The sequence below is a fragment of the Lacerta agilis genome, chromosome 3 (genome assembly GCF_009819535.1).
Source record: "Lacerta agilis isolate rLacAgi1 chromosome 3, rLacAgi1.pri, whole genome shotgun sequence".
NCBI classification, from domain to species: Eukaryota; Metazoa; Chordata; class Lepidosauria; order Squamata; family Lacertidae; genus Lacerta; species Lacerta agilis.
This window is the reverse complement of record NC_046314.1, coordinates 30,657,895-30,679,324: the sequence shown is the minus strand read 5'-3', so window position 1 is coordinate 30,679,324 and position 21,430 is coordinate 30,657,895. Positions and strand designations below refer to the sequence as shown.

The 21,430-nt window shown below is 41.3% G+C and overlaps 1 protein-coding gene across 5 annotated transcripts in view; it reads left to right on the top strand.

Annotated features, from left to right (window-relative positions):
• COL21A1 (collagen type XXI alpha 1 chain) overlaps positions 1–21,430 on the top strand; it is a 121,370-nt gene that overhangs the window by 35,867 nt on the left and 64,073 nt on the right. For 3 of the 5 annotated variants that reach the window (XM_033143173.1, XM_033143174.1, XM_033143176.1), the window contains exons 3-7: positions 8,743–8,868; positions 13,392–13,943; positions 19,426–19,594; positions 19,740–19,956; positions 20,850–21,023. In XM_033143173.1, the coding sequence (XP_032999064.1) occupies positions 8,781–8,868; positions 13,392–13,943; positions 19,426–19,594; positions 19,740–19,956; positions 20,850–21,023 (1,200 nt within the window). In that variant the 5' untranslated portion in view covers positions 8,743–8,780. Of the gene's footprint in view, positions 1–3,491; positions 3,513–8,742; positions 8,869–13,391; positions 13,944–18,999; positions 19,105–19,425; positions 19,595–19,739; positions 19,957–20,849; positions 21,024–21,430 lie in introns of those variants that run through there. The other 2 variants (XM_033143175.1, XM_033143177.1) reach the window with 2 other exon arrangements.

The following is a 21,430-nucleotide window of genomic DNA, read 5'->3' as shown; positions in this document are numbered from 1 at the left end:
ATGATATTTTGGTCTTTTACATAAATTAGTACGAGTTGGCACCATAGATTCTAATATAATATATGTGCCTGCTGCGGTTTTAATAATGAACTCCACCCATTTTTTCCTCTCTCAGCAGAATTTAAATGAGCTCCAAAAATGTGTATGAAAATGCACTTGCCACCTTTAGTAATGTCAGATTTCTGGCATGACAAGTGTTCTCTGTTCCTCTCAGGTTTCCAGAACATTGTGTATTCGCAGTCACAAAGCTGTTGTTCTAACACTGTAGAAAGTTAGGGATTTACACGAGGAGTCACTGCATCTCTGTACAGGCCCAGAGCCATGGAGGGGCAGGTGTGACACTAGCTGAGGGCACAGGCACTCCAAGTGGTCCACCAACCCACTAGCAGCCTTCACCTTCAGGACCCCAACTACCTGTATATGCTTTGGGCCAGCAGGCAGGAGCTGCTGCTGTGCCAGCACCTTCCTTCAACAGACTGAGAGCATCTGTCGAGGCTGTCCCTGGGAGTCCAACTACTCAAAGGCAGCATGAAACCCATGGGGTAGTGCAGCCACCTGACTCTAATGTGTCGGCCACTCACCCGTCTGCATTCCTCCCTGCTAGGTCTCTGGAGTAGTAGCTAGACTTTTAAATGGGAGCCTCACAGTTCCCATATGCAGGGCCACCCACTTTCGGATTACCCAACATGCAATGTGATAAGCCTTACTTTTTTCTTGAGAGCCTCCGTCAGTGTGGCTGAAAGTAGTGATGGCCCCTTTTAGCAAGTAAGCCATTTGAAAGCACAATGCTAACTAGGTCTACTCAGACAGGGGGCTTCAAAGCCCTAAAGTGAAGCAGGGGGTCACTTGTCGGGGAGAAATGGTGACAGGTGCTTAATGCTTCTCTTATTCGTTGGTTGTTTCTTGCAAATTTACCCCTCAACAGCTTTTGAATTCCCCATACAAGCTATACTGTACTAGTATGTCAAGCTTCCTCTCCAGATGTTTTGAGACTACAGTTCCCATCATCCCTGACCACTGGTCCTGATAGCTAGGGATACTAGCCCAATGCTTATCAGATGGCAGGAATGTACTTACTATATGGAAATGTGGCCTTAAATGTTCAGGAGTGACTTCTAGCCCCATATTCCTTTCTCCAGCTGTCTTTCTGCCATGCACCTCCCATCTTAGTTCTGCTTCTCCATTCTCTGTTCTGTGGCAACTTCCAACTTTCCAATATGTAGTAACTCCCTAAGGTTTGGGGTCTTTCCAATGCTGCTTATATTCCCTTTTCAACTGGAGCTTCCAGGTATTGAAATCAGTACCTTTGTCATGCAAAGTATATACTCTGCCATTGAGCTTTGCTTCTTCCTCCTCAAAACAAAATGCATACACTTCAAATTTCAGTGTGCCTTTGTATTGAAGGCAGCCATTTCTAAGCATGGCTCTTGCTTAAAACAATACCCACAGTGTGAAGAAAGTGTATCTTCAGCTCTCTTGAATCTGTGCCCATTCCCTCTCATTGATTAGCATGTTTTATTTTTGTTAGATTAATTTATGAAGGGAGAGCACTGTGGAATCTCACATTCCTTGACAGAGAGAAAAATAACATCTATGTTCTCTTTTTCATAGGCTGTATGAAATCATGGTTTCCAGGGAAAACCGTTGACTTAACTGGTTGTTAACAGCCAACATCCTGAGCTTGCAATTCTGGCATGTTATGCAATTCATTCACCCTACAGCATACATGTTTTTCAGTAAATCAAGCATATCAAGTCAAGGGTCTCCTATGTTGTGGTTAAGACTTACCCCCCCCCCGGGCCCCTTTCCACCCTCTTAATGACTAATGACTAATTTCATTCTAGCACAATGTAATCTTAAAATGGGTCGACTTTAGCAGGCGGGATCACTTGCCAGAACAAACTGCGTTTAGCAGGACAGACCTTCTGTGTTGCTTCAAACACTAGTGCACAACAAGAACTTCCTCTGTTGTAGACAAGGAGTCTGTGGGTTCAGTGGCCTCGATTGAATCATATCAAAAATAAGTTCGCTCTCTCCCAATAGTTTTTTTTTTTAAAAAAACATTTCAATGAATGGTTCCACCAATCCAAAACATTACTACCAACTCATCCATACACTTTTTCTTATGCAATGGAATGCAGCTATCCCTGAAGATGTATGCGAAACTATGACTTATCAGTATTCCTGTATCAAACCTGAAGCAACACTATGACTATGTTACTAATTGAAGGGGTGCTGGTATGAGTTCTGTTGTTCCAATATTTGTTCATTCATTGCTATTTTGATTTCTTGTCTTTTCTTTTTGCGCATCACCATAAATTGATGTATCCCCATGTGCTGGGTGCAACTGTGTGTGTTCGTGTGTGTTCCTTATGCTGTAAATATGCATGGGTTTTTTATTGTCCAATGAGGTGAACGAAGTTGTTGGCATCAGTCTATCTCAAGAGGCAACGGAGTGCGCCTCTGAGAGTGAAGTCAAACCACTAAAGAATCACAGCGTCTGCTGTGGCTGCAGAGACCTGTAACTTGTAACTGCTGCCTCCCATGTTGTTTTCACTGTGTTAGCAGCACCAAAGTGAGCTCTTTTTGGCCCAATCCTGGGCATTGTGTATGAAGATCCTAGGCAGTACATCAGACATAAGATAATTCTAGATCTATTTCCTCCTTTCATTTTTTATTGCAGTCATTTTTTTTTAGGTTTTGGGTTTAAGCCAAAGGCAATGGCCTGATTGTGAGAGCTGTTCATGTCACACTGTGCAACATGAGTAAAGTGTTAAGTTTCTCTTGGGACACGGGCTAATCTAAATGACCTTTAACATGTTTTTGGAAGACTGGAAAAAGGTTGAGATCATGCTGCTTTGGCATTAAATTTGGGAAGATTATTTAGCAAAAGGACACTAAGGAACTGAAGTACAATACTTTTTAAAGCTCCTGTGAACCAGTTGGATACAAAAGGCTCAGGCTGGAAGGAGTGAATTAGACATCATGTGGAAGCCAAGAAGAGACTGGTTTTGCTACGTGTTTCATGGATGTGGGCTATTTTGAGTTCCATTATTCATAACTGGGGGGAGTTTCCTGTGGTTTCTGTTTTGTTTCAGGGCGTTTGTGTGTTAGGGCAGATTTACCCTCAGTGTTCTTGCAAGCTTCACATAGTTTTCTTCTGCTGATACTTAGATGTGCACCAGTATTTGAGAGGAGGGTGATTGGATGTCCTATTCTTGGAGGAACTTCTCGCTGTAATGTTTATGCTTCTGTCAGGATAATTTAGTGTAGCGATGTTGCTGAAATTTTAATCAGCTGGTTCAGTCTATGGATTTATCCAGGTCATAATGCTCAAGTGTTTTGCAAATTGACTGACATTCCTCCTGGAGTTTTATCCAGTTTGGAATGTTACATGAGATCTATGCATGCACAGTTAGCATTCAGAAGAGCAGGTGCCCCAAAGATAGAAGTTATTTAATATTAAGCCTTATTCTTGATGACCATGACCTGACAAAGCAGTCTTTAGTTTGGTGAGTATCTTCTTTAGTGAATTCTCTTGTTTGCCTCTTGCTGCAAATGTCTGATGTGCTTGTGGTCCCTTCCTATCCAGATCTAAAACCCCTTCTTTTACTTACCGGTAAGTGTGTTTGTAGGGGGAGGGGAGTTGAATTTCCAGATAGCTCCCCGTAGTGTGTTTGTAGGGGGAGGGGAGTTGAATTTCCAGATAGCTCCCCGTAATGGCAGGTGAAACTAAACTGTGATTTCTCAGGAACAGTACAATAACGTAGATGGATGCAGCACCATGAATGCTAACTTTGTACCTGGGACTCTTGAGAGCAAACTCTCAAAAACATATGAGCAGAGAAAGCTCATAAAATATGAAGTTAATTCAGAATTGTTTTGCGGAGAATTTGCCTATCACTTATTTAGGACTAAATCAGTATGTTTCAAATTATCAGTGTATAGGTTCTATGGTAGATTCTTTCAACTACAGTGGTACCTCTAGTTATGAACTTAATTCGTTCTGGAGGTCCGTTCTTAACCTGAAACTGTTCTTAACTAGAGGCATGCTTTCGCTAATGGGGCCTCTTGCTGCCACTGCACTGCTGGCACACGATTTCTGTTCTCATCCTGGGGCAAAGTTCTCAAGTCAAGGTAACTTTTCCAGGTTAGCGGAGTTTGTAACCTGAAGCGTTTGTAACTCGAGATACCACTGTATTGTCTTCTGGGAGATGATTTATCTAGAACTTTCATTTTTAAATAGGTTATTCACGCGAGGGATGTCTTAGAATCATAGGGCAAAGCATGACGGCTGTAAGAACAAATGCAAGAGCAGATTTCTTCAACAATCCTCTCTGCGCTGTCACCCTTGTTTTAACTATCAGCAAAACTGGTGTTCTGATAATCACGATGCTGTTGTCATAGGTTTCATTGACTTAGGCTGCTGCGCTGCTGCAGCCCTTATTGAATCCCATTCCACACTTAATAGTGCAATCATTTGCAGGTTAATTCGGAACAGTCCTATTGAACTTACCATATTAGCTGTGCTTCAGATTGCAACCTTAGATGGTCTAAACCAGCCTCCCACAAACTGGTGCTGACCACGCGTTATGGATTGCAAATCTCCTCAACCACAGCCAGCATGGCCGATAGTCAAGGATGATGGTTGTTGCAGTTGGGAACATTTAGAAGAAAGTAAAGGCAGAGTGGTCTAAACGACTCCTTAGTTTAGAAGTATATAAATTTTGGTATCATAATTTTCTAAATGGAACATAGGCCCTGGGGTAGGTGGCATTTTAACTCCTCATTCTGTGCTGCTTTTCCTTTCTAACCTACATACCTGCAGCGCTGTTTTCCCCAACTGAGAAAAATAATATAAATACTCCCAGCAAGCCTGTTTTCTTCCTCAGTCTGCTAATAGCAGCTTATAGGGTTGAGAGCCGAAGAATTGATGCTTTTGAATTATGGTGCTGGAGGAGACTCTTGAGAGTCCCATGGACTGCAAGAAGATCAAACCTATCCATTCTCAAAGAAATCAGTCCTGAATGCCCAGTAGAAGGACAGATCCTGAAGTTGAGGCTCCAGTACTTTGGCCACCTCATGAGAAGAGAAGACTCCCCTGATGTTGGGAAAGATGGAGGGCACAAGGAGAAGGGGGCGACAGAGGATGAGATGGTTAGACAGTGTTCTCGAAGCTACTAACATGAGTTTGGCCAAACTGCGGGAGGCAGTGAAGGATAGGCGTGCCTGGCGTGCTCTGGTCCATGGGGTCACGAAGAGTCGGACACGACTGAACGACTGAACAACAACAAGGGTTGAGAGTGAACTCAGATATGGGTTTGGGTCAGACTGGATGGTATCCCTCATCCACTCAAAACTGGAGCAGTCCTGTTAGCTGCTTTAAAGTAAAGAAACAAAATGCTGATCAAGCTTCTCTAGCCTCGTGTTTTAAAATGTTACAGGCATAATTTCTTTAGAGTTCTCTCTTGTTACATAAATAGCAGGAACTTGGTTTGAGTGGAAATAAACATTGCATGTAGGTTTTGTTACTATTCCCTTTCATATACTGTAGTCCCAAGTCAGCAGTGAAATACCCAAAAGTTGTTCATAGAGAGAGGTTTTTTAAAAAGTTGGATCATGATGGATTTCATATAACTGTATAAAAATGTAAAACAACTAGTGAAAATCCAAAATAAATATATGTTGGCTTGCTATCAGAGACTGAGTGCAGGATTGGAGCCTAAATGTGCAAGTTAAACAAACAACAAAATGCAGTCCCCTTTGCACACCCAAACTGGCTAAGGCTAGAATTCCGTATGAAGTTTAGGCTGCTTAAATCTCATTAAAGTCTGGGAGTAAAACAATGCAAGTTTGTGCAGAATTGCACGCTAAGGCCTGGTTCAAATAATAATGACCATGGCTTATTGAGAAACTTGCTCTAAGTCCCAGCCCTCTTTTATTCACACATTAGCTCTAGCACTTCTATTTTCCTTTGTTTAAATTACATTTGAACAAAACAAAACAAAACAAAAAAAGGGGGTTAAGGATGCAATCTAAACTTAGTGGTGCTGTGGTGGGAACAGGATGAAGGGCTTGATTCTTGCTCCAGCTCCAGTTTGGCACAGCAATTGGGACTGGAAAGAGCCTGATGTTGGCTGTCTGTGAGACCACCTTGAGATCCTGCAGATCCCAGGACAGTGCAACCCCACCCTCTCCCTTGCAGCGCCCATTCTGACTCGTGGGCCTCCTATCTACTTTCAAGTTTAATGGCTGACTACTAGCCATTTTGACTGGCAGAGAAGAGCATGGTGAATACACAGCCCAGTATAAAGGCTGGATTGCTTTGCAAACATTGACTTACAAACTAGGATGTGGAATCAGCAGACGACTGAGATTAAATCACGCTTCCCCAGTTTGGACGTAACGGGAAACTTTAAATAAACCATACCACAACTGCCAAGGGTGCGGGTGGCGCTGTGGTCTAAACCACTGAGCCTAGGGCTTGCCGATCAGAAGGTCGGTGGTTCGAATCCCCACGAAGGGGTGAGCTCCCATTGCCCGGTCCCAGCTCCTGCCCACCTAGCAGTTCGAAAGCACGTCAAAGTGCAAGTAGATAAATAGGGACCGCTCCAGCGGGAAGGTAAACAGCATTTCTGTGTGCTGCTCTGGTTTGCCAGAAGCGGCTTAGTCATGCTGGCCACATGACTTGGAAACTTCTGCAAACAAACGCCGGCTCCCTTGGCCTATAGAGCGAGATGAGCGCTGCAACCCCAGAGTCGTCCACCACTGGACCTAATGGTCAGGGGTACCTTTACCACACGTGCCAAAGCCTGTACATCCGGGGATCTTAGCTGGCCCCAAATATGCAAGTTGACCCCCCAATTTTTTTGGGCACATTTTATTTATTATTTACTCCACATAAAACCATACCACAACTGCCAAGTCATTAATTACTCTTCATGAAAAGAATGTTACTGTTCTGTATAATACCTGTTAAATTCACAGAGGTGTACAAAAACATGAGACTCATGCACACAACATGTTAAAACCAACAAATAAGCATAACAAAATATGTGCAAGACAAAAACAACAACCCAGGGAGCTAAAAGCAGAATCAAATATAGTTCCCAAAATCATACTCCCTATCTGTAATGCTCGCACAAATAGGAAAAGCTTCACTTGAAAATCTTGTAATGCAGGTGCTAGCTGTGCCACTCTGGGGTGCCAGCACAGAGAAGGCCCCCTCATTTGTAGGGGCATAGTCCACTAAAGAGGACAGTTGGAGCAGAGCCTTAACCATTGTTAACTGTATTTGCACCTTGTGTTTTCCTTTCCTGTGCTCTATAAAACTTTATTTTGCTCACTGTTCTAATAAAACCCTGGCAACCGTTGTACTGGTGTTTGTGAAGCCAAGGGCTCCTTGAAGTTGAGGTTTCCATCTGCTGGATGGCTGTATGTATGTTAATGGCAAATCAATGGCATTCTTTTCATTGTACTTCCCTGGCTGCTCTTTGCAAAGGAAATAGCTGTTGGTTTCCATAGACTTGCACCCCCGAGGATGCTTGCAAATGCCAGACTGGGGCTTGGCATCCTTGAAGCAGGTTCTCAGATTTTATGCAGCTCTTTGAGAAGTTTCATAACAGGTCACCGGCATGCCACTTGTGCAGCAGTCTCTGTATGGACTGTTATGCCTTTCTGGAAAACCCAGTGGGAATTCATCATAGAGCAGTGTTTCTATAATATACATTTTAAGAAGGAGGAGGAACCATAAGCATGCTGCTCCTTGCAAGCAGTTTAATCCCCTCTTCCATGCAGCCTGAGTGTGCCATCTGGGTATACTTTGGGACTTTGCCAGGGCTGAAGACTCAGTGGGGGAGCACTAGCACAATACTTTAGCAGACTGAACCCACTGTAGTGAATTTCTGATTCTTATATCCCCAGTGGCAGAGAAGCCATGTAAGCCAGAGATGGTGAACCTGTGCCCCTCCAGCGGTTGTTGAGTTGCACCTCCCATCACACCCAACCATTGGTCATGCTGGCTAGAACAGATGAGTGTTAGCGACCAAAATCATCTGGCGAGGCCACAGCTGCACCATTCCTCATGTACAATTTAGTTTCTTGCATAAGTGGTGGTTTTTGACCTATAAAGCCTTAAATGGCTCAGTACTGCAATGCTTGAAGGACTGCCTCTCCCCAGGTAAACCATCCCAGACCCCTGCGTTCATCATCTGAGATCCTTCTTCATGTGCCTCCAGAGGTTGGAAACACAAGAATGGGCCTTCTCTAGAGTGGCTCCCCATTTGTTGAATGCTTTCTCCAGGGAGGTTTGCCTGGCATCTTCATTATATACTTTTAGGCACGAGGCTAAAATGTTCCTCTTCAACCAGGCTTTTGGCTGGTTAATATTCTACATCCTTTTAAATGTGTCTTTGGGAAGGGTGTGTGTGTGTGTTATTGTTTTGCTGTTTTGTTTTACTTATTTACTTGTTTTTAATCCAGCATTTTATTCTGTGAACTGTCCTGAGATCTTATGATGAATGGCGGTATATAAATCTAATAAACAAGTAAAATAAATCATTTTGAACTCTCAGAAATGTATTATACCTTTTAGCTCTATTCATTCCGCTCAATGCCATTAAAGTCATGAAATGCACACAGTAGAACTAGTTGGTCTAGACCCAATAGAAAGCCAAAACAGTTCAGGTAATGTTGTATCTATATTTTAATGCAATTGTAATAATGTAACTTTTCTTTTCCCAGTTTATTTTAGGATTTGAAGTGCTGGAAATACTGTATACATGGCAAAGAACATAAAGTTTCTTCAGGCATTTTTAATGTTGTTGCTTCGTGATTACATATCAGCTGAAGATGGTGATGCAAGATCAAGTAAGAATTAACTTTATTTCCTATCCATGGCTATTTAATAAATTGTGGAGGGTTCTCTAATGGTCCCCATTTTCTCTCTTCCATGAGGTTCCTCCTTTCCTTAAAATAACGTGTAAGCAATTTTTCATTGTAATGTTTTCATTTAAAATATTTTAATGCGCTGGATAATATCTTTGAAGATTTGCGTACCTTATAAATGTACTTTTAGGGACTATAGTAAGGTACCATATTTAAGATATGTAGTAAGGTCACATATTTAAGTGACAAGTTCAGACTTCTTACCCCGCTTTTCCTGCAGGAAGGTAATGTTGGTTTTGTACAGCTTGGATCAGAGATCTTTACAAACCTAAGGTCCATCTGCATTATATATTTAAAGCAGTATCATACTACTTAAAACAGTTGTGGCTTCCCTGAAAGAATCATGAGAAGTATAGTGTGATATTCCTTTCACAGAGCTACAATTCCCAGAGTTCCCAGGGAAGAGGGAGTTTATTGTCAAACCACTCTGGAAATTGTAGCTCTTGTGTGGGCAATATGATGCTTTGGGGGGGGGGGAGAGGGGCGACCAAGACTGTTCAAAGTGGCTTGATGCAGCTTTAAATAATATAGTGCAAATAAGTCCTTACATTAATTCATTAGCTTCTCTGGCCCCAGAACAATATTATAGTCTTTACCTGGGTCTGTGGTACTGTTCTATCTTGGGTCCTTCTTACACTTGGTCTAGTTTAGACATCATCTTCCCTGTTCAACAGACCACAGTCTGTTGGACTGGGAATGCACAATGTGCCTATGTAGTCTCCTTCCCTCCTCTCCCTTCCACCTTCCCTCATAAACCTGGATAAATCAGGCCTTCTTGTTTGTTTGTTTGAAACTACAGTTTGCAGTAACATCTGATCCAGGAAATTGCTTTGTGTGCTCCAAACAAGCCATGTTGCAATTCATGTTCGAAAACCTGGTTTGTGGAGACTAGGAAACACCACAGTTTCCTAGTTTGGACATCATGGCAAACTGAATTGTAACAAACCGGGAAAGCTTATGGGTGTGTGAAGTGAGGAGGAAAGGAGAGAGAGTATTTGGGTGCATGGCAGGACTATGGCACCTGAATCAAGTCTTTATGTTGTTTTATGTGTAACTTAACCTTTTATTTAAAAGGAGTGTACACCTAAAATGTAAAGAGCAAGTGCACCAAGCAAGTGTTCTAAAATATATGTATCACAAATGGGACCTGCAACAAAATGTTACAGTGCTCAGTGATTCTATTTTGTGTTCTGGCCAATCAGCTGTCCCCCCCTCCCACAATAATCTGTTCTTTCCCCTGTAAGTTATTTTCTGCCTTACATGTCACTCGGCAGTCTGTGGCAAATGAGCATGCCCAGTGTTCACTGGACTGTTCCCCCCCCCCCCCCGCTTTCATTTTCCACCCTAAATAATTTTTGTACTTATTCAAATCCTCCAAGCATGTGCATACATCCTTCTTGTGTTTAGGTAGCACTGTTTTGAGGTCTGAAATTGACCTTGGGTGGCCTTTGTGTGTGTGCTTTGTGCCAGAGCTAAAGTTTTTTTTGGGTTTTTTTTTTTTTTTTTTTGCTGAGCAATATGCAGCCCATTTTTATTTTTATTTTAGCTGCCCTCAATGAACTCTAAATCATCTCAGAGAAAATTTTATTGAATGATGCTGTGGGGAAGCGATGTGGCAGGCTTGAGGTTATTTAACAGTACATTGAAGCTAAGCTGTACTCTGTTTTATACATTATAACTGGTTGAAGCCAGCAATAAAAATTGTGGAATTCAGGTTCACTAGTAAGTTATCTTCAAGGGATAGGTCTGTATTTCCCCGTAGGATTATTTTTCTTTACAGTAGGTTTTTTTATTTACAGTCGCTCAAAAAATTTAAACCTCAGACAAACAAATGGCTGATTGATTTAAAAAGATCTATAGACCACCCTTTAATGTAAATATTTCCAAAGTGGCTTACAAGTTTTTTTTAAAAAATAAGATGTATACGACCAAAATAAAACAAAAGAATACAAGTAGTAGATAAAAACATTGCAAAAATGGAAAAGCCTGGAATTTTTTTTAAAAAGTATTTGCTTAGCACCAATGAGATATCAGAATGGGTACTATGCAAGTCTCCCTTTTCGAAAACATTCACAAGCAAGATGCTACCACTAATTAAGCTCCCCCCATTGTCACTTGCTTCACCTCATACACAATATGTACCTGAAGAAGGGCATCCAAATTTGACTTTAGTGCAGGGGTAGAAAAATCCAGGTACTTTGGACTACATATTCCATTAGCTTCAGCCAGCATGTTCAATGGTCAGTGTTGATAGGAGTTGTAGTCCACTCTGCTGCACATTGGCTGCTGTCCAGCAGCTCTTGAGACACCCTCAACATCTAGATGGGAAATGCCTTTGCATGTGAATAGTGTTTTCCATGGACAGAAGAAAAGCAAGAAAACCCACATTGGTACCAGGCTCTGGATCACTAGCCATGTCTTTTTACTTAATTCAGGTTAAGCAATCAACTAAGTATCTCATGCCAAGTGATCAGTGTAGTGGATACAATAACAGGTGGAGGCACAGGAAAGATATTTTTAGGATGTGTGTTAATCTGGTGCACTTTTGAATTTAGTTAAATACTGTGTGGTTAGACACAACCAGATGTGGTTAGCTGTGACCATTTACTGATGATGTCTGAGAGCTTGTGGTTTCTCTCCAGCGCATTATGATAACCACAAACCACTCTGCAGGGTTTTGAATGGTTTAAAGCACTCCCTATGCACGATGGAAAAGCAATGCATACTGCTGTATTTTGTCCTCACTCAAATGACTATCACATCTGTTTGAAAGTTCTCGTTTCTTGATGTAATAACCCAGCAATATAAACAACATCAGAAAATTGTAAATGTATGTGACAAATTATATACCAACAATTAAAAAGCAACGAAGGTCTAACACACACACACACACACAAAATTCAACCACCTGAGGCATGGCTTGCAAGCAGAGAATACCTATAGACACAGAAACTTGCAGGTGGCTCCATCATCCGTTTTTAGGCTACTGTTTCTTTCCTATTCCCTGCCAAAATCATTGCAAAAAATAAAAATAAAAAATAAAAAATTGGAGTGCAAATCCATTGGAAAATCACTAGATGAAATGGGAAAATATTAGCTCAATGCACATCTTTTGGAAAGGCTCATAATACTCAGGTGACAAGACCACAAACAGGAAGCACAGGCTCCAACTCAAAGAAAGCTGGTTTTCCTTAAATCCGGCTGAACCTTTTGTAGTCATGAAATACCTGAAGGCAGCCCTGTTTAGGGAAGTTTTTAATCTGTGACAATTTAATGTATTTTAATATTTGTTGGAAGCCGCCCAGAGTGGCTGGGGAAACCCAGCCAGATGGATGGGGTACAAATAATAAATTATTATTATTATTATTATTAGTAGTAGTAGTAGTAGTAAGGCTTGTTAATTTTGGTGAGAAATGCAGCACAATCCTGTGCATGTTAACTGCACTGGGGCTGTGGGGGGGCACTTGTTGCCTCTGCCCAGGGTTGTCCACACCACAGCTGCCTCAAGTGCATCTTCTGGGGCTTTAGGAGTAGAGTGTGTGTATTTCCTGCCATTTCTGCCCTTTAGCCAGGAGAATCTCGTAGGGTGCTTTCAGTGAACTATCCTTTGCCATCTCCCTGTGTGTGTTTCCATTCTTTAGGGGTGTGTGGCTGGTGGCAGCAGCCTGTGTGGATGTTTGAGGTGCTTGCAGTGGTGCGATGTTGGGTGTAGGGTGTGCTTCACATGTGTTCGTCTACCTGGTTGTGCTGTGTTGCGCTGTTCCTGCTTGTGACAGTGCAGTTGGTATAGTGAGCATGCCTTCTGGTGCGTGGCATGCAGTGCCTGCTGTCTGGCTGCTGTAGTGAGTTTATATAGGGATGCCATGTACACTCTGTCCCCGGTTTATCTGCATGCCTACACTTGCACTTTTGAGCTGCTTCCCATGAGCTGCCTTTGAGCATTATCACAGTCCATATACACCTGTTAAGGGCACTTGTGGACTCTCCTCCAAAAGGTGGCTGCAGTTCCCATAGTAATGCTGGCTGAGCTGGCTCTGTGTTTTGCTGGCTCCTTTTCTCTCTGCTGGGCTGGAGCCAGCTCATCTGGTGTTTACCCCTCCCTGGGGCTCCTGAACAGAGTTTGGATCTAGCATACTTGACCAGTTTATTTTAAGACAACATAATTTATGACAGCTCCCCCTATTTAGGATTTCTCTGCCGATTAGTTGAATTCAGTACCCACTGAAATAAGTGAGAATTAAGTCATGAGTAACTTTACCCCATTGATTTAAGTGGAACCTAAGTTCAATTAACTTTGTTTCAATCCCACCCAATCATGGCATAAATGTTTGCAAAAATATCATGCCCTTGACCCTTGAAGATAGAACACTGAGATTACATTCAATACAGATTACTGAATTTGATTTCTGTTTTTCTCTCTCTGTTCTCTCTCTCCATTTTTTAAGGTTGTCGAACTGCCCCAACAGATCTAGTGTTCATATTGGATGGCTCCTGGAGTGTTGGCCCAGAAAACTTCGAAATAGTCAAAAGGTGGCTTGTCAATATTACAAGTAACTTTGACATTGGACCAAAGTTCATTCAAGTTGGAGTAGTTCAGTACAGTGATTATCCTGTGCTTGAAATCCCACTTGGGTCTCATGATTCAAATGAAAACCTAGTCAGAGGAATGGAATACATACAGTACTTGGGTGGAAATACAAGAACAGGGAAAGCCATTCAGTTTGCAATCGATCACCTATTTGCCAAATCCGCAAGGTTCCTTACAAAAATCGCAGTAGTACTCACCGACGGAAAGTCACAAGATGACGTCAAAGAAGTGGCAGCTGAAGCAAGAAAAAACAAGATCACTCTGTTTGCCATTGGAGTTGGGTCAGAAACTGAAGAGGATGAACTAAGAGCCATTGCCAACAAGCCCTCATCAACATATGTGTTCTATGTTGAAGATTATATTGCAATATCCAGAATAAGAGAAGTCATAAAGCAGAAACTCTGTGAAGGTAAATATTAATGCCTCTCTGCAGAGTCATTAACCTCTTTTTCCGTTAAGCAGTATGATGTGCTGTAGTGGTATGCTGACCTCACTTATTTTAGTAGCTTGGATGTACTTGGATGTATAGGAAGCTTCCATACCATCAGGCAGGCCATCACTCCCTCTAGCTCAGGGGTGGGGCATCTCTGGCTCTTGGGTGTAATTAGGCCCACCAGACCACCCCATTTGACTCGAGGCCATTTTAGCCAAGCCATGCCCACCAGTTGTATAGCTGTTGTCAGGTAAAGATGCAACTGGGCTGAAAGGAGGTTTGCAGACACTATCAGTTAGTGGCTTGGTGGCATCTACAGAGCCCTTTGCCCATGTGTGAGCAAAACTGAGTCACCTGACATCATTGTGACATCATGTGATAGACAGGAGGTGGGGGGTGATATACTGATCCAACAGCTGGATCCAGTTCCCTACCCTTGCTTTCTCTCCACTGACTGCCAGGAGCTCTCCAGGGTTTCAGAAATAGGCCTTTTCTAGGATTTACGTATATCCTTCCACTCAGTGGGAGATGTATGGATGTGCCTGCTTCCCCATTATGTGTACAGGATTCTTGATGGTCTGCGAGCTGCCTGTTAAAAATCAGAACCTTGATAGTCTTAGAGAAGAAGTTGGTGTTTGGATCTGAATTTTTTTGTTTTGTTTTATTTCTGACAAATTAAAGGGCATATATAATTTAGTTAATGCCACTCAGTAGATCTGAACAAGGAACCATTGTGTACAGCAGAAGGACACACAGGTTTGGTATGAAAGAGAAACACGTTTGCATGAGAAGTGAGGAAATGAAGCTCACTGCCAAGGCAGACTTAGTAATCATCGCATCTGGCAATTCCCAAGTCTAGACTAGTGGTTAAGAATATGAAACTTTTGCTGGCTGACCTTCCCCAAGACTTTGCAGCAGCCTTAGCGGTGAACTGATGGCTATGGGTGGTTATCGGGTTGTTGTTTTCATATTGACTATATTTGTTGTGGTTTTATATTTTGATATTGTTCTGTGAACCGCCCTGAGACCTCCAGGTTATAGGGCAGTATATAAATTCAATAAATAATAATACTAAATAAATAATATGGCTCAGCCATTGAGGAACTGGTTACTTGATTGAGTGTTGAAACCACTGGTATGGTCAGAAACTATGGTCTTCGGTTGGTTCAGAAACCGAAAAGGCTGAGATAGGAGCAAGCCCTCATCAACACAACACAATGTTCCTCATCCTAAGCAGAATTTACCTGTGGTTGTGGTAGGGTTGTGCTTCTACTTACCTTGTCATAGTTTTGTTTTAGTCAAGCTTCCCATGCTTTTGTAGTATCATGCATCAGCAGAAAACAACTGCAGGGCTTGAGCTTTTCTGACTTTGCCAGTGGAATGACTGAATCAGGGATGAGGAACCTGTGCCTCTCCTGATGTTGTTGGACTACATCTCCTATCATTCCTGACTATTGGCCATAAAGGCTGGAACTGATGAGAGTTGGAGTCCAACAACACCCAGAGGCTCCTGGGCTTCCCATCCACTCATGTTACTGAAAAATCTTTCTCTCTCTCCACGTACTCTCTCTACCACAAAGTTGTTTTTGCTATTTCCCTCAGATCCTCAGAACCTTTCTTGCCCACCTCTCTTTCTCTTTCTCTATGATTCAAAGGTCTGCTGGCAAAGGATACTTGGGGCCGTTTCAGAGACATTAAAAATATTCCCCACATAATGTGCTGCAGCTATTCCTGGCAATGCCGAGACTGTCCTCTGAGATTTTAAAATAAACTATATGACATAGCTGTGTTTCAGGCTTGATGTGAGATGAAATTTAAGCCCTAGCACTTGAATTCTGCTCTCTTTCTATGCTTTGAAAAGAGAAGATCCTGGGTAGGATCCAAAGGTTCTGTTCCATTCATGGAAAGAGTCTTCTGTGACTTGAAAGTTGCCTTTGGATCCAAACCCCTGACTTGTGTAATGTACCTACTGCAATGCATAAGATTTCAGAAGGTTCTCTGAATATTTATTGTAATTTTAAAAAATCCTTTAAACAAGTCAGAAACAGTGCTGTTCCTAAAGGTGCTGGCACTTTGCACACTTAACAGAAATAAATCCATGACTGCAATTCTCTCCAGCATTGCCAAAGGAACAAGATGAGTTAAGGCAGCTGTTCATTCATGATGGATGCACCATTTGTTTGTTCTTTTAAGGGTAAATCAAGCCCTTTAAAAGGGTGAAATGAGCCATAGAGAGGGCCCAGCTTGGACTGGGCTCTGGTGGAAAGGGATTAACCTAGTGGTAGCCAAGTGATGCTCTCCAGATGTAGTCCAACTACACTACAACTCCCAGCTCCAGCTAGCATGGCCAATGGAGAGGACATACCATTAACTACCCCTGGGTTAACGCTTTTCCTTATCTTCTGTTTTCTGATCAGAGTCACACTCTCCCAAAACTGCTGTTTGCCTTGTGGGGCAAAATAGATAAGTGCCATGTGGCTTCCTTCCCCAGCACTGATCTGAATTCCACTTCCTAGCTACACTTATCCTATGAGATATGCTATAGGAGATCTGATCAAGGCCCTCCTCACCTTTGTATCTAGTTGTGCCTCAGTATCAGCTCTTTAGGTCAGGACTTCTTCTCCCCATATTTCTTGCTTTTGCTACTCTTTAAAGAACCATGAATATGGATGGTGTTGTTGTTTTATGATGATGATGATGATAATTATAAATATAATAGTAATAATAACAATTTTATAATATTTCTTTTATTTATGGGTCAGGAACTAACAACCATCAAATCCATGTATGCCTTCTGTTAACCTGCATGTGACTTGCTACTTCCATTGTAATTGAATGCAGAAACTGGATTTGTTTTAAAGGACTTAGCAAGATGGAAATAAAATATCAAGATTCTTAAGTAATAGCAGAACTACATTCTAAACCTTGCAGCTGTGTTCTGGTGTTTAAAAAATGGTTTGCGGTGTACAAACTGTACTGGTGTCTTTATTAATCAGATACCTTATTATGATTATTTGTATTTGTACTTTCTGTTTTAAGTAGATGTTTGCTTTCATGTATAATTGTAAGCATTCCATTGTCATTGCCTAATGCGTTACTGTACAATGACATATTTGGGAACAGATTATCTGCCCTTAAATTCATGTCTCTCAACAGGAATTGAGATTAAAAACGCATTTCCCCAATCAGTTCCAGAGATATGATTGTTGGTCTTGCTGACTGCTAAACTGCAATTACCATGATGAGAAGGAGTCTGATAATGGCATATATGCAGAAATTTAGGGTGGGGGGCTGGGTTTAGTATTTCCTGGCAGGGGCGTGCCAAAACTCAGTTCTGAACGCATTCCCAGTTCTCATGTGATTGCTTGCACTCATGGCACCAGTGGCTTCCAGTATGAGCAGCAACTACCATTCTGGAGCTGATTGTGAAAATGGGTGGCTGGTCAACTCACAATGAAAGAGTGGTTTGCCTATTTTTGTATCTGAAACAAGACCCATTTTATGCAGTGCTTTGAATGTTTGCATCTTAGCAAAGAATGCTAAAAAATCATCATTAGTTCCACATCTTCATTTCTCCATCCCCTAAAGTCTTAACAACAGAGCTTTTCCCATAAATTCTTTGTCAGCGCAAAGAAAAGTTGGCACAATCCTACTTTTTAAAATTCCTTTTTAACATTGTACCTTAAGTGCCCAGTATTGTATTTTGTGTTATTTTTTTAAGTAGCATTCAGCCAGCTGCAATTCTTTTCATAGGCACATCACATTCTTTTAGAATGAAATTCATTTCCAGTCTGTAGCAGTATTGTTGAATGCAAAGAAGTCAAAACACAACTTGTTGAATGCAAGTAGTTTGTAGTTTGCTTGGCTCTGGGTCTGGCCCTTGATTTTTTGTAGGGTCTGCAGAATGGGGGTTCAGTGGATCTCTTTTGATCCTTATTATACCAGGAGGACTGTAGAATGAAGGGCTACCAGCACAAAAGGTTAGAATGGATCCTTGGGGTAGGAGCAACAGAGAGGAGTTAGTAGTGTATTGCACAAGGTCTGCCACTTTTTGGCTTGCCAATAGCTCTAGAAGGGAAAGTGTAAACAGTGGTCTAGTTCTGGTATATTATCAAACCATGGTTTCCTGTTGTGAGTAAGCTGTGGCAAGCTTTGGATTTATGCACACCACCCTTCATTCTCCTTTCCACCTTCATGTATGAGCAGAGCAGACTGAAAGCTTTAATTTTGACAGTATTACCTTCAAACTGAGGAATCCAAGTTTGTCAATGAAGCATAGTAAGATTAAACTACAGATTCCTGGATTTGGACATAACAGAAGACTGCAGTCATTATAAAACAAAAGTGGAAGTTTTTAGTGTCCTCTGCTTGCAGAAAGAGCAGAGGGAGAAGTGCATAAACTTGAGGCTCACCACAGCTCATAAAGCTAAAGCAAGGTTTGGTACATTTCAAATTTAATGACATTGTGTTTCTCAGTCCCTTCACATCAGCAAAGTATGTCTTTCACCCTCTTAATTTAAATTTTAAAGCAGGTGGCTTTCTGCTTTTAACCTGCACCAGTTTATGTGACAACATGGCAGCATCGTGTAGGATTAGCCTGATTAATGCTTGCACCCTCCCAGTGCAAGAAGATGAATTCCCCATTTGGCAATGTGTGGCTCACAGATTTTAATCACACCAGCACAAATAGGCCTCCTGCTGAAACAAACTGTCTTGATATCCCTCCATGTTGGTGGCCTCTTGCACGCTCACACAGAACTTCTCTCAGATAGTTGTGGTACAGGTAGCTGCCCACATGTGTGACTTCATATATGAAAACTTAAGAGTACAGTAAGATGCTTTTCAGTATCAAAACTATACAGGGGTGGTCAATGACAATGGCAGTCCAAAAGTCCTGATATTTCACATAGGAAAAAAGTGATCAAATAACCATAGTTCACATTTATGTCAGAGGTGGGAAACTTTTAGGTCGAAGGGTTGAATATGACCCTCCACACCCCTCTGTCTGGTCCACAGGACTTCACCCAAGCCACACCCTCCCACACCAGATCTCTCAGGGTGCCCTCCTGTTGTGATTTTAGCTGGCTAGAAATGTCCTCTTGAACTGTGATTCTACATTTTCCTTGCATGGAGAGTGGTATGTATCTGTCTACATCTACTGGTGTCACACCCATCACTGGGGTGCCCCCTAGAAGGTTCCCCTTGGGGGAATGTTTTCCTTGGGCTGAAAATAGGTTCATTATCTCTGATTTACGTAGCACACTAAAGTCAATGATGAGCTTCTCATTAAGTGTTCCAAAGGATGCTTTGAACTGGACTCATCAGTTCAAACAACACAATCATTTTATTACTTGTGCACCAGCCTAATGGTATAAAATTGCACCTTATGCTTTCAAAGCTATACATTGGTTACTACTTCTGTGAATTAAACATTGTGTGTATTTTGGTTGCTTTTCAGAATCAGTTTGCCCAACAAGAATTCCTGTGGCATCACGAGATGAAAAAGGATTTGATATACTTCTAGGTTTAGGTGTGAAGAAAAAGGTGAAAAAGAGAATCCAGATTCCATCTACCAGTGCAAAAGCTTATGAAATAACCTCGCGTATTGACTTGTCAGAATTGACAAGGTACAGTTTTTGGGTTTGTTTTTTATTTTTTTAATCATTTTTAATTAAAATAAGACTTCCTTATAATGGACTAGATAATTGTTTTAGAATTAGGAATTCAGAGTATATGTTCTGCTAATTTTTTTTTTTTAAAATTGCTTTCTAGGAATGTCTTTCCAGAAGGCCTTCCTCCATCATATGTGTTTGTATCCACTCAGAGGTTTAAAGTCAGAAAAACATGGGATTTGTGGAGGATTTTAAGCCTGGATGGAAGGCCACAAATAGCTGTTACTGTAAATGGAGAAGACAGAACGCTGTCATTTACTACAACAAGCCTAGTAAATGATACACAGGTTGTTACCTTTACTGCACCCCGTGTGAAGGTAAAGAAGACACCACTCATGTGTTGATATATCTGTGGTCCATGCTGTGATTTTGAATGTGAAGTGATCCAGTGTTTCACTGTTGGTTATAACAAAGCATCAGAGATGATTCTCATTTTTTAAAGTTAGTGCTTGAATACGGATCTCTGAGGACAAAACGTTCATTCCTCTTTGTCATGTCTGAACAGCATGCCACATAAAATGTGGCCTGTGTTCCTTTAGAAAACTTAAGAAGTAGACCCAGAAACCACCTTTGGTTTGGGTGGCACATCCCTGCTCATGTTGTACAATGTGATTCCATCGTGGCACTGTTTGGGAAAACCTGTATTCTGAAATGGTGTGGTGCTAGCTGTGCCATTATCTTTCCCACACAAACTAATTTAAGCAATTAGTGTTTATATATGGATAGATTTATAGATGTCATCTGTGTGTGTGTGTGTGTGCATGTGTATTACACAAAGTGTGTGTGTGCATGTGTATTACACAAGCAAACACACACAGAGGTTGCCCTTACTTCTATTTTGTTGTTCTGTGTAGGAAAGTATGATAGAAATACAAAAATAGATACATAATCTCTATAAAGAAGATGGAGATCAATGATATGCCTCCCTATCTTCTAGAAAAGCACAAGCTGGACAGATGAAACTTGGCATGGTTATAACTCACCTACATGTAGTAATGGGAAAATCCAAAAATAATTTTGGGTTTTCCCCCAGTCTGATACAATTATTAGGCCATTTCTTTAAGTTGTTATAGTAGATAATGCACCTTAGTGGTTGAACATTTAATTCAGACTGGTGGTAGCAAGTTTTGAAACTTGTATTAGTTTATGCCTTTACATTTAGGAATGTAAATGTTGAATATATATTTACAATTCTCTCACTTTTTTCTAGACATTGTTTGATGAAGGCTGGCATCAAATCCGTCTCTTAGTAACAGAAGCAGATGTTACGTTGTATATAGATGACCAAGAAACTGAAATAAAGCCATTGCGTCCTGTTTTAGGGATCTATATCAGTGGAGTAACTCAAATTGGAAAATATTCTGGGAAAGAGGAGACTGTACAGGTATGTATGCTCAGAATACTACGTTTGTGGAATGCAGCTACACCTACCCAATGTTTAGATTTAAGTCTGATCCTAAGCATGATTATTTGGAACAAGTTCAATTAAGTTTAGTGAAGTGAGGGTGAACAGATGGAAAACAAAAGCAGATTAACATCAACAAACAATAAGCCTGTTGTATGTTTGGTAGCTCAAACAAACCATGGTGTGGATTCTTAACTATGGTTAGCATAAACCATTATTTAGTGAGATGTCAGGACCGAACCAGTATTTGCCTTGAATGTTTTTGAAGAACAGAATGCCCAGTGTCAATTGTTTGCACAAGAGTTGTAAGCAGCTGTTTCCTTTTTGCATTCATTGACCTTGGTGTCATTACAGAGGACTTGGTGTACAATAAGTAAATGCATAAA